This window comes from Procambarus clarkii, chromosome 36 (assembly GCF_040958095.1).
Source record: "Procambarus clarkii isolate CNS0578487 chromosome 36, FALCON_Pclarkii_2.0, whole genome shotgun sequence".
Classification (NCBI taxonomy): domain Eukaryota; kingdom Metazoa; phylum Arthropoda; class Malacostraca; order Decapoda; family Cambaridae; genus Procambarus; species Procambarus clarkii.
Window position 1 is genome coordinate 29,419,419 of NC_091185.1, and position 16,632 is coordinate 29,436,050.

General features: G+C 46.0%; 1 protein-coding gene across 1 annotated transcript in view; it reads right to left on the minus strand.

Annotated features, from left to right (window-relative positions):
• Positions 1 to 7,270: 7,270 nt before the first annotated feature.
• LOC123756252 (neurotrimin) overlaps positions 7,271 to 16,632 on the minus strand; it is an 82,575-nt gene continuing 73,213 nt past the window's right edge. Inside the window, exons 11-12 of the mRNA XM_069336605.1 lie at positions 9,878 to 9,967; positions 7,271 to 9,686 (exon numbers count right to left, since the gene is read on the minus strand). Coding sequence (XP_069192706.1) covers positions 9,508 to 9,686; positions 9,878 to 9,967 — 269 coding nt within the window. The 3' untranslated portion in view covers positions 7,271 to 9,507. The remainder of the gene's footprint in view (positions 9,687 to 9,877; positions 9,968 to 16,632) is intronic.

Sequence of the window (16,632 nt, forward strand, 5' to 3'; positions counted from 1 at the left end):
GGCCTAATTCAGTACATATGTGTGCTATACTAGGCCTAGGAATATTTAAGTTTGTTTATTAGCTTCATTAATTTTCGGACTATAAAGTGAATAGTACAAATTTCTACTGTCTAATTGCTTAGTACGTCAATACTTGTACTATGTTTTTGATCTTGAACACATTCAACAACACAAAAGTCCAAGGTTGGTCCAAATTCAATAATGCAAAAAGATTCCTTTCTGGAGGTACATCATGACATATTTTTTGCCAAAAACGCTGTGAGTATTAGTGACTTTAGATATTGTATGTACTAGCTCTATCTATACATCTAACATTATGTTTGTAACTCTTCATCTATGTATGTATTTGTACCTGAATAAAAAAATTGAATTTGAATTTGAAACACGCAATTCCTTACACAGGAACGTGCTCGTCGGCCCCCATTATGTTTGTATGTATAAAAGTACGTATATACTTTTATCTGAATAAATATTTGAATTGAATTGATTTTTTTTGAATATTTGTACTTTGGAGCACATCGCGTGTACGAAAGGACCGCTCTTGACCCAGACTCGAGACTGCACAACAGGATTGGACAGGCAGCAAATCGTCAGATACATAATAAACTGCTGTATAATTCATGCGGTCCTCCACGACCATGGTCCTGTGAAGCAAGAATTGCATAACTCCCTATTTGTCGTCCAGGAATCGGACAAAATCCATATAATACTTGGGGAATTGTGCAGTGCACAATTACTGACTATATCATCTATATCAGTTTTCGTATTACTTGCTATATCACTCTATGGATTACTATATCTTCTATAATGTAAAATATTCCAAGCCCTCTCGTGCTTTAGTCTGGATTATATCGAGTGATCGCCTGGTCATAATTTCTTTACCCTACCTCTGGCCCTCTCCTGCCTGCCCTTTGATCTCTTCCTCTTCCTCTTCTCCTCTTCTTGTTCCTCCTAGTCATCTACTTTGCCTTCCTCCCTCCCCCTATGTCTTTACATTATATTGGTTCCTCTCTTCACATGACTCCTCTTCCTGTTCCTTAGTTTTGGCAAGAGAACTCCTAGTATTATCGTGTTGGGTCTTCTCCTCTGGTCCCAGCACTACAGTCCTGGGTCTCCCCCCCCCCTCTGGTCCCAGGACTGGGTCTTCTCTTCAAAGTTCTTCTCGGAGCTCTGAGAGAACTCTGTCAATATCAGAGGCTTGAGACTGTTTAACACGCTTCCACTACACATAAGGGGCATAACTAGCCGACCCCTCACAGTGTTCAAGAGAGAACTATCAACATCAGAGGCCCGAGACTGTTCAACACGCTTCCACTACACATAAGGGGCATAACTGGCCGACCCCTCACAGTGTTCAAGAGAGAACTATCAACATCAGAGGCCCGAGACTGTTCAACACGCTTCCACTACACATAAGGGGCATAACTAGCCGATCCCTCACAGTGTTCAAGAGAGAACTATCAACATCAGAGGCCCGATACTGTTCAACACGCTTCCACTACACATAAGGGACATAACTGGCCGACCCCTCACAGTGTTCAAGAGAGAACTATCAACATCAGAGGCCCGAGACTGTTCAACACGCTTCCACTACACATAAGGAGCATAACTGGCCGACCCCTCACAGTGTTCAAGAGAGAACTATCAACATCAGAGGCCCGAGACTGTTCAACACGCTTCCACTACACATAAGGGGCATAACTGGCCGACCCCTCACAGTGTTCAAGAGAGAACTATCAACATCAGAGGCCCGAGACTGTTCAACACGCTTCCACTACACATAAGGGGCATAACTAGCCGATCCCTCACAGTGTTCAAGAGAGAACTATCAACATCAGAGGCCCGAGACTGTTCAACACGCTTCCACTACACATAAGGGGCATAACTAGCCGATCCCTCACAGTGTTCAAGAGAGAACTATCAACATCAGAGGCCCGAGACTGTTCAACACGCTTCCACTACACATAAGGGACATAACTGGCCGACCCCTCACAGTGTTCAAGAGAGAACTATCAACATCAGAGGCCCGAGACTGTTCAACACGCTTCCACTACACATAAGGAGCATAACTGGCCGACCCCTCACAGTGTTCAAGAGAGAACTATCAACATCAGAGGCCCGAGACTGTTCAACACGCTTCCACTACACATAAGGGGCATAACTGGCCGACCCCTCACAGTGTTCAAGAGAGAACTATCAACATCAGAGGCCCGAGACTGTTCAACACGCTTCCACTACACATAAGGGGCATAACTGGCCGACCCCTCACAGTGTTCAAGACAGAACTATCAACATCAGAGGCCCGAGACTGTTCAACACGCTTCCACTACACATAAGGGACAACTGACCGACCCCTCACAGTGTTCAAGAGAGAACTTGATAAACACCTCCATAGGATACCTGATCAACCAGGCTGCGATTCATGCGTCAGGCTGCGAGCAGCCGCGTCCACCAGCCAGGAGGTCTGGTCAGAGACCGGGCCGCCTGGACCTTGACCCCTGGAATCATCGCAAGGTAAAGTAAGGTGAGGTTTCTCTCATTCATCGTGCCATCTTAAGCAACAGGAAGTGAAATAGTAGTAGTATTAGCCTAGTGCATAACACCGACATGATGCTATCTTAAGCTGCGCAGGAAGAAACAGTATTAACAGCAGCACCAGCAGCACCAGCAGCTGTAACAGCAGGAATAATAAACAGCAGCATCAGGTGCGGCCCGCACAGCAGTACAGCTGGAGAGGTCCATACCACAGGCCTCAGGCGGGTGGTCAGAAGCCTAATATTTTCCAATTGATGTCACAGTTTGCTGCCCTCTTCTGACGAACGGCGCCATCTGTGTGTCTGTTGCTTCTGAGGTCAGGGCCAAGGTGCAGGGAGGGTGGATGTGGGGAGGAGAGGCAGGTGTAGGAGAGGCAAGTGTAGGAGAGGCAGGTGTAGGAGAGGAGAGGCCAGTAGGGGAGGAGACACAGGCGGCAGGGAGAAGATAGGAATTAGTGTTTATAGTTTACATTCTACCACAGATCCATTTATTTACAATGGTAACCAGGATATATATATATACTGTTTTTATTGTGTCCTCCATGGACAGGGTTGAGATCTTCTTCTTCTTCTTGATAGTAGGTGCAGTTTGCATGAAGGGTTTGTCCTCCCGATGACTGCACCAGTACAGATGTTGGTAGAGGCGTTTATGTTGAAGATGATAAGAGTTTCAAAAGTGCTTGTTGCGTTGTGCTGTAGGTGGAGGAGCGGCGACTAAAACAGAGGTGGATGTTAGAGAGAGACTTGCCGCACCGTAGGGCGGTGTGTTGTGTTTATGGCGTCAGCTGATCCTTGGTGCTGCGACGAGGCAGTTGTTTTCTGTGTTTAGCTGTTGGCGGCGCCAGGTATAAATGTGGCGCGGGTCAGATGTGACCCAATTTGTTGGTCGACTGGAGATATTTAGCCAGTGCTTTGACTATTTGGTATTTTTCTTGTAACGAGTGGTCACCGCCTCCTAATATATGCTCGATGGTAAAGGGTATTTTAAGTGAGATAAGTTCTTGTTTGAAATTTACTCTGGCACTATAATGTCGGAAGCAATGTAGGAGATAGTGTTCGATTGTTTCAGGCACCTGACAGTGGCTACAGAGTTCGTTGATGTCTGTTCTGTACTTAGAGCTGTGTGCTGCTAGTTTGGTGGCCAGCCTTAATCTGGTCATCGCTATATCAATTTCTCTGCTTTTATATCTGACATGTTTCCAAGTTTCCCATTTCTTTTTAATGGACCCATAGTACAAAGGTGAGCATGACGTTTTCCATTTCGTCGCAAAATCTTGGGTGATGGTATTTTTGAAGGCTCCTTTACGTGCAACATGGGGAATTGGATGACGGGTAATGTGAGGTGTGTTGTGCATTGCTTTGGCTAGTTGATCTACTAGTTCATTATGGAGAATACCACAATGCGCTGGCACCCATTGGATAGAGGTATCATAACCGTTCAATCGATGTTCATGAAGAAGTTGAAGACATGGGTAAACAAACTCCTTGCACGTTTTTGAAGAGTACGTAATTGCTTGACCAGATCTGTTGGACATCATATTGTGCAATGAGTTATTGAGCATTCTACCACAGGTGATTGTTGTGTTTTAACTATACTAACATACACACACACACTATACATACATACATATACGTCTGTCCTACATAATCAGGGGTTTGAGATATGTTCTTTTACATATAGTACAATTGATTATTGAGTACTCAGAATGTGATTTAATGTGCGTTTGCGAAAATGAAATACAATTCTAACTAGTTTACACATACACATACATATATACATATACACGAATATATTTTTGCGTCTCTCCTACTTTGATAGGGGTAAAATAACTGAAGTAGAAACTAGTGTGTTATTAAGCACTCAACCACAAAAAGCCAATTAAGGTGCTTTCAGAAGATCAGGCTATTAAATCCTATCCGGGCCATCCCCTACAATTGAAAGTATTTTTAGTAACGATCTGGGCTTGAAAGTACAAATTATGTCGTGATGGACCACCAAAAGAAGTAAACTTTTGTTGTATTCAAATTGAACAAGCCTTAAAAGTTTTTTTTTTAATTATGTTGCCAAGTCCAAACCTAACCATCCTAGGCTTAATTCACGCTATCTGGAGCCTAATATCGTAGAGATACGTGCGACAGTAGGCCTAAAAATATTTAGGCTTTATTTTTTTCCGGACTAGATAACAAAAATAGTACTAAAAGTGGCTTATTAGGGCTCCATTACTACGTATTGGTAATTTTGACTACATAATTAGTTAATCACATAACTAATGCATTACATATCCTTACCTTGCCATGATTTCGGGGCTCCACGTCCTCGCGGCCCGGTCCACAACCAGGCCTCCTGGTTGCTGGACTGGTCAACCAGGCTGTTGGACGAGGCTGACGTACGTGTCACAAGCTGGTTGATCAGGTATCCTTAGTCCCAGGTACAGGTCCAGAATATCAAGTGTTCCAGTATTCAGATAGTATTTTCAGATGTTGTTGTTGTTAAAGATTCGCTACCTGGAACAAAGTTCCAGGTAGCACGGGCTATGGTGAGCCCGTCGTATTTATAGAGTTCAGCATATCTCAGCCCAGGGGGGGGGGGAGGTTAGTCAATACGGGACATTATACAATATAATGTTGAAGGGAATGGATGTTTTCTCTTTCACAAAGTTTATACATGGTGTATTCGACACCTGCACAAAGTTTATACATGGTGTATTCGACACCTGCACAAAGTTTATACATGGTGTATTCGACACCTGCACAAAGTTTATACATGGTGTATTCGACACCTTTACAAAGTATATACATGGTGTATTCTACACCTTCACAAAGTTTATACATGGTGTATTCGACACCTTTACAAAGTATATACATGGTGTATTCGACACCTTCACAAAGTTTATACATGGTGTATTCGACACCTGCACAAAGTATATACATGGTGTATTCGACACCTCCACAATGTTTACACAGGGTGTATTCGACATGTGAATTTCGAGAAAGGTGCCAGATACGTCAATATTTCAGGTGTATTCTGGCCACTATAACATCACATGGCTGAAGTCTTGCTCTATTATTCTATCTCTATTTGCTCTATCACTCCCATATATATGTCTCCTCACGATCATAATGTTTAATGCAACTGCTTTCAGGTCTTTGTGAATTTGTTAGGCTAGTAAGATTTTCATTGGACACTCGTCTCAGCATTCACTTTATTATTGTTAATGAAACACTCATATTAATTTCTAATTCTAGTCTTCTATAGGCTGTCTTTGCAAGCACATCAACATTACCATGCTTTTTAAGATGGCAACATGTGATGGTACTCAAAGGAATCTAATCTCAAATCTATTTTCTTTAGCAGCTAAAAAAGTGTGAAAAAAATAGAGACTTGGGTAAATACTGGTTCGGTAACAGGGTTGTTGATTTGTGGAACCAATTATCGCGTAACGTGGTGGAGGTGGGGTCCCTCGATTGTTTCAAGCGTGGGTTGGACATGTATATGAGTGGGATTGGGTGATAGGAGCTGCCTCGTATGGGCCAATAGGCCCTCTGCAGTTATTTTTATTCTTATGTTATTATGTTCTTAAAACATTCATTCCAAAGTCACGGATTATTTTCTGGGTGTTACCACACTGTGGGATCAATGCCAGGAGTGCCAGGAGTGCCAGAAGTGCACTCTGGGAGTCACAGTATATTTTCCCAATTCCTCTATCTTGTAAAAAATTCATTGGCAAGGTATCTGGCCGCCAGTTGGGGTCGAGTCGTACTGTCATTGACACACGTCACTGATGTATGAGCGATTGATTGATTGATGAAGCCACTCAAAAGGTGGCACGGGCATGAATAGCCCGTAAGTGGTGGCCTTTTTGAGCCATCACCAGTATCAATAGATGATACTGGAGATCTGTGGAGGTGCGACTGCACCCTGCGTGGCGGGAAATGTCTCCCGTGTATGTATGAGCGTTGTTGTTGTTATAGATTCAGCTACTCGGAACAAGTTCCAAGTAGCACGGGCTATGGTGATCCCGTAGCAGACTTACCTGGCACAGGAGCGGGGCGTCATGTATGAGCGAGAAAAGTGTGTTTAAATATATTTCGTACGGGAGGGAAGGGAACTATCAGGAGAAAGCGCCAAGCCATTACGACTATATAGCACTTGGAAGGGGTCAGGATAAGGATTTGGGATGGGACGGGGGGAAGGAATGGTGGCCCAACCACTTGGACGGTCGGGGATTGAACGCCGACCTGCATGAAGCGAGACCGTCGCTCTACCGTCCAGCCCAAGTGGTTGGGCAAGGTGCTGGGAAGCCGATGGTGCCTATCAGGGGCCTGAGTGGACAGCGTTTCGGATTCGTAGTCTTGAGGTTCCGGGTTCGATCCCCGGTGGAGGCGGAAACAAATGGGCAGAGTTTCTTTCACCCTGATGTACCTGTTACGTAGCAGTAAATAGGTACCTGGGAGTTAGACAGCTGCTACGGGCTGCTTCCTGGGGGTGTGTAACAAAAAAGGAGGCCTGGTCGAGGACCGGGCCGCGGGGACCCTAAGCCACGATATCATCTCAAGGTAACCCTCATGATAACTACATTCTAGTCATCACCACCTTTAAACAACACTAATCATTGCCAATGTGACCAAAATCCGCACCCACAAATACCCACAAAATTTCGTATATGTGATCCAAAACATGCCAGATATCCATTCACTATCAACTAAGGTTGTAATAAAAACACGTCTATGATTTCCATTCCATTTATTCAAACTAACGTGAAAGGTTGACACAACAACTCCAAGACGAGACAAAGGACTGCTTAACAGGATGTAAAGACTTCGTTACGGTAATATATCTTAGACATTAAGACGTGCTCAATCACCTTATTTACATCAACAGGGACACAAGGGAGGCCCCCAACTCTAGTCCAGCTTAATAAGAAGAGAAGCCTCTTTGTATTCTACCTAAGAAGCGGAATTGTATTTGTTTTATGTATTTAAAATATTAAGTCCCTTCAGTTTGTTTATAGTGAATAGTTTATAAATGACTTAGGGGGCTTGGTCTGGCCCAGAGCCTCAGTGTAATGTTTATTGGGCTCTGTGTAGTTTGAAATCGCTTGGCTGACAGATGTGGGCACCTGTCTGTCAACACGGGTTCCTTGACTGACAGATGTGGGCACCTGCCTGTCAACACGGGTTCATAGACTGACAGATGTGGGCACCTGCCTGTCAACACGGGCCCCTTGACTGACAGACGCACACCACTTGAGCAAAACACAGGTGAATCTGATTATCCATAATAATCTCCACTCACCAAAACCTTAAGACTAAGAAATACACATTTTTGACGTCTTTTTGACGTTAAAAATACATACGTCATATCTACGTCCTTTTCAACGTCAAAAGACGTAGTTTAGGTCTTTTGAGACGTCACTAAGACCTGTCGCAAGACCTCGAATCATTTACACAACTCACTCAACCCTCAAACTACCAAATCCCTTTCTCTGTTTACATTAAATTCGTTTATGTAAACACAAGAGAATTATTTTTCCCCTCTGTTCCACGTCTAGTGCTAGGGAGGCCTGGTCGACGACCGGGCCGCGGGGACGCTAAGCCCCGGAAGCACCTCAAGGTAGGAGGTAGTTACACCTTCCGGCGACTCGTCTCACAGTTCCTGCAACTTTGAAACAGTTAACGAACGTTGCTAAGTATTGATATACATAATGTTTCTCATTTACCAGCGACCTTGTTCTCACGATTTGACAGGCGTATGTTTTTTTAGGCTTTCTCACTGACGATGATTCTCATTAGTTCACAAACTCATTTTTAGTGACTATATATTTCTCAAGAAAAGTTTTTTTTCTTTAATATATATATCTTTATATAAGATACATATAAATATATCATGTAGAGATGTTTATATGTTTCTCAAGCAAGAAAATGTGACTGACTTGGATTTGTATAAGTAGCATGTTTATATCCTGCCAGGCAGACTGTAGCATGATACACATCACTCCTCACACTCAAACAGCTATTATCAGGATACACACTTAAGAACCTATACCCTAGCTATACCTGCTTGAGTGTATCTAGAAATGGTCCAGGTCGGACTTGAGAATGGTCCAGGACGGACTGAAACGTCGTCGTCCCTTCACCTTCTAGTGTGTGGTCTGGTCAACATACTTCAGCCACGTTATTATGACTCATCGCCTGCATTGAGTGTATCTTCACTCATCAGGGTGATCATCAACCCGCATCTTGAAGAAATCGGAAGTTGGTCAAAATTACCTGGTTTCTTAATTTTAGTCCCACGCTTTTCTTATCTGTGAAAGGCGATTTACGCCTGCCTTTACAGGAGCCGTGGCTGCCCTGGTTGATGCAGGAACTGGAGCAGTGGCTGATCCTGGAAAGATTCCTGTAATGTCAAAACAAACTACTTACAAGTGTCAGATGATGTATCTCACAGCTGGCAGACTTCCTTGAGGTAATCCTTTCAGACATAACATCAGGAAAAAGGTAATTTGTCTCGCATTTGTTTCTTAAAATAGAAACAGTCGTAGAGACGAGGCCAGGAGACCTAATTAGGTCTCCTGGCCTAAAGGCCTGGTCTCCTGGTAAAGGTCTCCTGGCTTGGCGAAGGCTGTTACAGCCTTCGCCACAGTTGTAGAGACGAGACCAGGAGACCTAACAGCCTTCGCCACAGTCATAGAGACGAGACCAGAAGACCTAACAGCCTTCGCCACAGTCGCAGAGACGAGGCCAGAAGACCTAACAGCCTTCGCCACAGTCATAGAGACGAGACCAGAAGACCTAACAGCCTTCGCCACAGTCGCAGAGACGAGGCCAGAAGACCTAACAGCCTTCGCCACAGTCATAGAGACGAGACCAGAAGACCTAACAGCCTTCGCCACAGTCGTAAAGACGAGACCAGGAGACCTAACAGCCTTCGCCACAGTCGCACAGACGAGATCAGGAGACCTAGCAACCACTCTCACACTGTGAGCGCCGGGTGGAGAGGGAAGAAGACCATGACGGCCACCACTGGCAACACCGCCGGACAGGACATCCCACCGCTGCCACCATTGCCACCGCCGTGGTCTATGTGCTCCGGCAACTGCCCCGGACGCTGTACCAGAAGCGGCGGCGGAGTGAAGTCGCCGTCATCACCGCCTGTGTGGGAGAGACAGACATGGATTCACCAACATTTTCCTATGTGGAACACCAGGTGAGGGAGATGGTGGAGCAGGTGATGGGGAAGGTGATGGGGAAGGTGATGGGGCAAGTGTGGGAGCAAGCGAGGGATGTGCGCGTTACAACACATTGTGTTATATCAAGAACTGGTTCTGGAACACATTCATTACCTTTTGCCCCAAAGGACTTGTCTAGCTGCAGCTCGTCTGTTAGGTCGTTAATCCCCTTCGGATGCTGCAAATTCTGATACTTCTTGTTATCTGAGGACATCACGAGATAATAAGTTTTCATACAGATAACTTTAACTAAAAATGAACATTGAATAATTAGGCTCATCACAATGTAATATTAATTATACAATAAACAAGAAGTGTATATCATTATTACGAGTCTAAGTAATTATCAAAGGAAGCTGAGGCAGACTGTGCTTCCAACTGATAATTAACTGAGCAGAGGAAGTTGTTAAACACCTACGACATAATCTTATTGCAGCCAACATACCAGGCATAGATAATCATCCAGCGCCTGAGTGAAACTGAATGAGCAACACTTAGTGGGCCAGCCAGAGGCTTAGGGCCCGCCCAGTGAGCCAGCCAGAGGCTTAGGGCCCGCCCAGTGGGCCAGCCAGAGGCTTAGGGCTCGCCCAGTGGGCCAGCCAGAGGCTTAGGGCTCGCCCAGTGGGGCAGCCAGAGGCTTAGGGCTTGCCCAGTGGGCCAGCCAGACCGCCCAGTGGGCCAGCCAGAGGCTTAGGGCTCGCCCAGTGGGCCAGCCAGAGGCTTAGGGCCCGCGCAGGAATATCCCTTAAAAAAAGGGACTCGACCTCAAGGGTAGGCAAGCACCAGCAGTGTGTGAAGAGGATGTCAAGGTTCAGTTTGTATGACAACTATCCACGAGAAAAAGTTTATTTCTTATTTCATTCACACTTTGCATTTAGTGTCATTTTTCCCACAGTCGCTCACTGTCCCCATAAAATTAGTTTTGCTTCATATTACCACTTGTGTTCTTCTGCCCACCGGGCAGTTCCCCTCATTCGTGAACCCGTGTGCGCCAGACCGCACACACCTGTTGATTGACGGTTGAGAGGCGGGACCAAAGAGCCTGAGCTCAACCCCCGCAAGCACAATTAGGTAAATTAGGCAAGTTCCTGCTTGATCACAGCAACCAAATATTTCATGCATGCATTCCACGTAAAGCTGAGATTCACTTGGGAATTGTCCATGGCTCCAAGTTGACTATCAAATGTTTCGTATCATCTTCCTCAACCAGCTGTATTTCTCTCATCGTCTCAGCACTTATTTTCTTACTCCTCGGGTCCCTGTGAGGTCCCGTTATCCATTTACTGCTATGTTGACTAGACCACACACTAGAAGGTGAAGGGACGACGACGTTTCGGTCCGTTCTGGACCATTCTCAAGTCAATCTTTCAATCATTTCGACTTCGACCCAAGTCGATCACATTTACAGCTAATTCTTATCGTATACACACCATTTAACCTGTTCCGTGTATGCTTATGTATAACCTGTTATATAAAATTCGTATCTGTTATACATAACTCTTTCGTTGAATAGCTATTGTAAATTTTACTTTGAATATATTTTATGCCAATCATTGTCATATTCACTTGTTCTTACTTTGCCATTAAAATCTTCCCATCGCAATTATTCTTTCATTTAGTATCATAACTGATGTCATTCTCTAAACCAAACCAAACCATGTTGTACAAGCTCCCCTGGACCCCCACAAGCTCCCCTGGACCCCCACAAGCTCCCCTGGACCCCCACAAGCTCCCCTGGACCCCCACAAGCTCCCCTGGACCCCCACAAGCTCCCCTGGACCCCCACAAGCTCCCCTGGACCCCCACAAGCTCCCCTGGACCCCCACAAGCTCCCCTGGACCCCCACAAGCTCCCCTGGACCCCCACAAGCTCCCCTGGACCCCCACAAGCTCCCCTGGACCCCCACAAGCAGCACATGCACACTAAACTGCTTCCTTCACCCTTGCAAACCTGAATTTCCTGGGAAAGCACAGTGAACTGCAGTACAAGAAGTGATTCACTGCAATAGTGTAACACAGATTTGCACCAATACGAGAGATTGTTTCAATGCAAAATTGAAGGATTAGACGCTCGAGGTCTCAGCCAAATTTGCAACGGAAATGGTCTACGGTACAACGGAAATGGTCTACGGTACAACGGAAATGGTCTACGGTACAGCGGAAATGGTCTGGGGTACGAACAGAAGCTGGTCGGGGTAAACCTAAGTTAAATTCTTTTAAGAAATATAGCTTTTAACCCAAGCAACCCATGTAATTATTTTCATGAAATCAGAAGTTAAATCTGGCGCGTGTTGTCCGTAGAGTTGCAGGTACTCCAGCCACTGACTTATCTTGCGAGATGGGGACTTTTAGTATCACTGCTACCTTATTACTTCTCGTGTTCTTGATGATATCCTCATAATGCTTCTTAATTGACCAGTGCTGACTACTGATCACATGGCCCTATATGACTAACCATCCTGTGTGATGGGGATTTTTAGCATCACGTAGCTAGTTCTTGACACACACTGTACTTCCCTTTCATATAGTCTAGGGCAGCTAGTTCTTGACACACACTGTACTTCCCTTTCATATAGTCTAGGGCAGCTAGTTCTTGACACACACTGTACTTCCCTTCATTTCGTCTAGGACAGCTAGTTCTTGACACACACTGTACTTCCCTTTCATATAGTCTAGGGCAGCTAGTTCTTGACACACACTGTACTTCCCTTCATTTAGTCTAGGACAGCTAGTTCTTGACACACACTGTACTTCCCTTTCATATAGTCTAGGGCAGCTAGTTCTTGACACACACTGTACTTCCCTTTCATATAGTCTAGGGCAGCTAGTTCTTGACACACACTGTACTCCCCTTCATATAGTCTAGGGCAGCTAGTTCTTGACACACACTGTACTCCCTCTCATATAGTCTATGGCAGCTAGTTCTTGACACACACTGTACTCCCCTTCATATAGTCTAGGGCAGCTAGTTCTTGACACACACTGTACTCCCCTTCATATAGTCTAGGGCAGCTAGTTCTTGACACACACTGTACTCCCTCTCATATAGTCTAGGGCAGCTAGTTCTTGACACACACTGTCCTCCCTCTCATATAGTCTAGGGCAGCTAGTTCTTGACACACACTGTACTCCCTCTCATATAGTCTAGGGCAGCTAGTTCTTGACACACACTGTACTCCCTCTCATATAGTCTAGGGCAGCTAGTTCTTGACACACACTGTCCTCCCTCTCATATAGTCTAGGGCAGCTAGTTCTTGACACACACTGTACTCCCTCTCATATAGTCTAGGGCAGCTAGTTCTTGACACACACTGTACTCCCTCTCATATAGTCTAGGGCAGCTAGTTCTTGACACACTGTACTCCCTCTCATATAGTCTAGGGCAGCTAGTTCTTGACACACACTGTACTCCCTCTCATATAGCCTAGGGCAGCTAGTTCTTGATACACACTGTACTCCCTCTCATATAGTCTAGGGCAGCTAGTTCTTGACACACACTGTACTCCCTCTCATATAGCCTAGGGCAGCTAGTTCTTGACACACACTGTACTCCCCTTCATATAGTCTAGGGCAGCTAGTTCTTGACACACTCTGTACTCCCCTTCATATAGTCTAGGGCAGCTAGTTCTTGACACACACTGTACTCCCTCTCATATAGTATAGGGCAGCTAGTTCTTGACACACACTGTACTCCCTCTCATATAGTATAGGGCAGCTAGTTCTTGACACACACTGTACTCCCTCTCATATAGTATAGGGCAGCTAGTTCTTGACACACACTGTACTCCCTCTCATATAGTATAGGGCAGCTAGTTCTTGACACACACTGTACTCCCTCTCATATAGTATAGGGCAGCTAGTTCTTGACACACACTGTACTCCCTCTCATATAGTCTAGGGCAGCTAGTTCTTGACACACACTGTACTCCCCTTCATATAGTCTAGGGCAGCTAGTTCTTGACACACACTGTACTCCCTCTCATATAGTCTAGGGCAGCTAGTTCTTGACACACTCTGTACTCCCCTTCATATAGTCTAGGGCAGCTAGTTCTTGACACACACTGTACTCCCTCTCATATAGTATAGGGCAGCTAGTTCTTGACACACACTGTACTCCCTCTCATATAGTCTAGGGCAGCTAGTTCTTGACACACACTGTACTCCCCTTCATATAGTCTAGGGCAGCTAGTTCTTGACACGCACTGTACTCTCCTTCATATAGTCTAGGGCAGCTAGTTCTTGACACACACTGTACTCCCCTTCATATAGTCTAGGGCAGCTAGTTCTTGACACACACTGTACTCCCCTTCATATAGTCTAGGGCAGCTAGTTCTTGACACGCACTGTACTCCCCTTCATATAGTCTAGGGCAGCTAGTTCTTGACACACACTGTACTCCCCTTCATATAGTCTAGGGCAGCTAGTTCTTGACACACACTGTACTCCCCTTCATATAGTCTAGGGCAGCTAGTTCTTGACACACACTGTACTCCCCTTCATATAGTCTAGGGCAGCTAGTTCTTGACACACACTGTACTCCCCTTCATATAGTCTAGGGCAGCTAGTTCTTGACACACACTGTACTCCCCTTCATATAGTCTAGGGCAGCTAGTTCTTGACACACACTGTACTCCCCTTCATATAGTCTAGGGCAGCTAGTTCTTGACACACACTGTACTCCCCTTCATATAGTCTAGGGCAGCTAGTTCTTGACACACACTGTACTCCCCTTCATATAGTCTAGGGCAGCTAGTTCTTGACACACACTGTACTCCCCTTCATGTAGTCTAGGGCAGCTAGTTCTTGACACGCACTGTACTCCCCTTCATATAGCCTAGAGCAGCTAGTTCTTGACACACACTGTACTCCCCTTCATATAGCCTAGGGCAGCTAGTTCTTGACACACACTGTACTCCCCTTCATATAGTCTAGGGCAGCTAGTTCTTGACACACACTGTACTCCCCTTCATATAGCCTAGGGCAGCTAGTTCTTGACACACACTGTACTCCCCTTCATATAGTCTAGGGCAGCTAGTTCTTGACACACACTGTACTCCCCTTCATATAGCCTAGGGCAGCTAGTTCTTGACACACACTGTACTCCCCTTCATATAGCCTAGGGCAGTTAGTTCTTGACACACACTGTACTCCCCTTCATATAGCCTAGGGCAGCTAGTTCTTGACACACACTGTACTCTCCTTCATATAGTCTAGGGCAGCTAGTTCTTGACACACACTGTACTCCCCTTCATATAGCCTAGGGCAGCTAGTTCTTGACACACACTGTACTCCCCTTCATATAGTCTAGGGCAGCTAGTTCTTGACACACACTGTACTCCCCTTCATATAGCCTAGGGCAGCTAGTTCTTGACACACACTGTACTCCCCTTCATATAGTCTAGGGCAGCTAGTTCTTGACACACACTGTACTCCCCTTCATATAGTCTAGAGCAGCTAGTTCTTGACACACTCTGTACTCCCCTTCATATAGTCTAGAGCAGCTAGTTCTTGACACACACTGTACTCCCCTTCATATAGTCTAGAGCAGCTAGTTCTTGACACACACTGTACTCCCCTTCATATAGTCTAGAGCAGCTAGTTCTTGACACACTCTGTACTCCCCTTCATATAGTCTAGAGCAGCTAGTTCTTGACACACACTGTACTCCCCTTCATATAGTCTAGAGCAGCTAGTTCTTGACACACTCTGTACTCTCCTTCATATAGCCTAGGGCAGCTAGTTCTTGACACACACTGTACTCCCCTTCATATAGCCTAGGGCAGCTAGTTCTTGACACACACTGTACTCCCCTTCATATAGTCTAGAGCAGCTAGTTCTTGACACACTCTGTACTCTCCTTCATATAGCCTAGGGCAGCTAGTTCTTGACACACACTGTACTCCCCCTTCATATAGTCTAGGGCAGCTAGTTCTTGACACACACTGTACTCCCCTTCATATAGCCTAGGGCAGCTTCACAAATGTACATAAATGTGTTAATAATAAATAAAAAATACCTGCGAATGTTCATGATTTACTATATATAAGTAAATGGAAATGTCTGCTCGAGACTGGAGAGGGGAGAGGAGAGAGGGTTGGGATATTGGGGTGAGAGGGGAGAGAAGAGGGAGAGAGAGAGGGAGAGGGGAAGAGGGGGAAAAGAAGAGGGGTGGAATGGGGTGAAGCGAGAGAGACAGAGTATCCCCTATGATCGACTATTTTCTGGCGAGTGTCCCCCGCTCCTGTGCCAGGTAAGTCCACTACGGGCTCACCATAGCCCGTGCTACTTGCCCCGCTCCTGTGCCAGGTAAGTCCACTACGGGCTCACCATAGCCCGTGCTACTTGCCCCGCTCCTGTGCCAGGTAAGTCCACTACGGGCTCACCATAGCCCGTGCTACTTGCCCCGCTCCTGTGCCAGGTAAGTCCACTACGGGCTCGCCATAGCCCGTGCTACTTGCCCCGCTCCTGTGCCTGGTAAGTCCACTACGGGCTCACCATAGCCCGTGCTACTTGCCCCGCTCCTGTGCCAGGTAAGTCCACTACGGGCTCACCATAACCCGTGCTACTTGCCCCGCTCCTGTGCCAGGTAAGTCCACTACGGGCTCACCATAGCCCGTGCTACTTGCCCCGCTCCTGTGCCAGGTAAGTCCACTACGGGCTCACCATAGCCCGTGCTACTTGGAACTGTTTGCTCCTAGAAGCTGAATCTCTAACACATGGTGAGTGTCACGTAAGTATCAGCAGCGCCTGACTGCTTGTTCCGTGTGTGTCAAGACCCTGACGCTGGCTATACCGTGGCGGCGGTGGCGGTGGCGGCTGTGGTAGCGGCGATGGCGGTGGCGGTGGCGGCTGTGGTAGCGGCGATGGCGG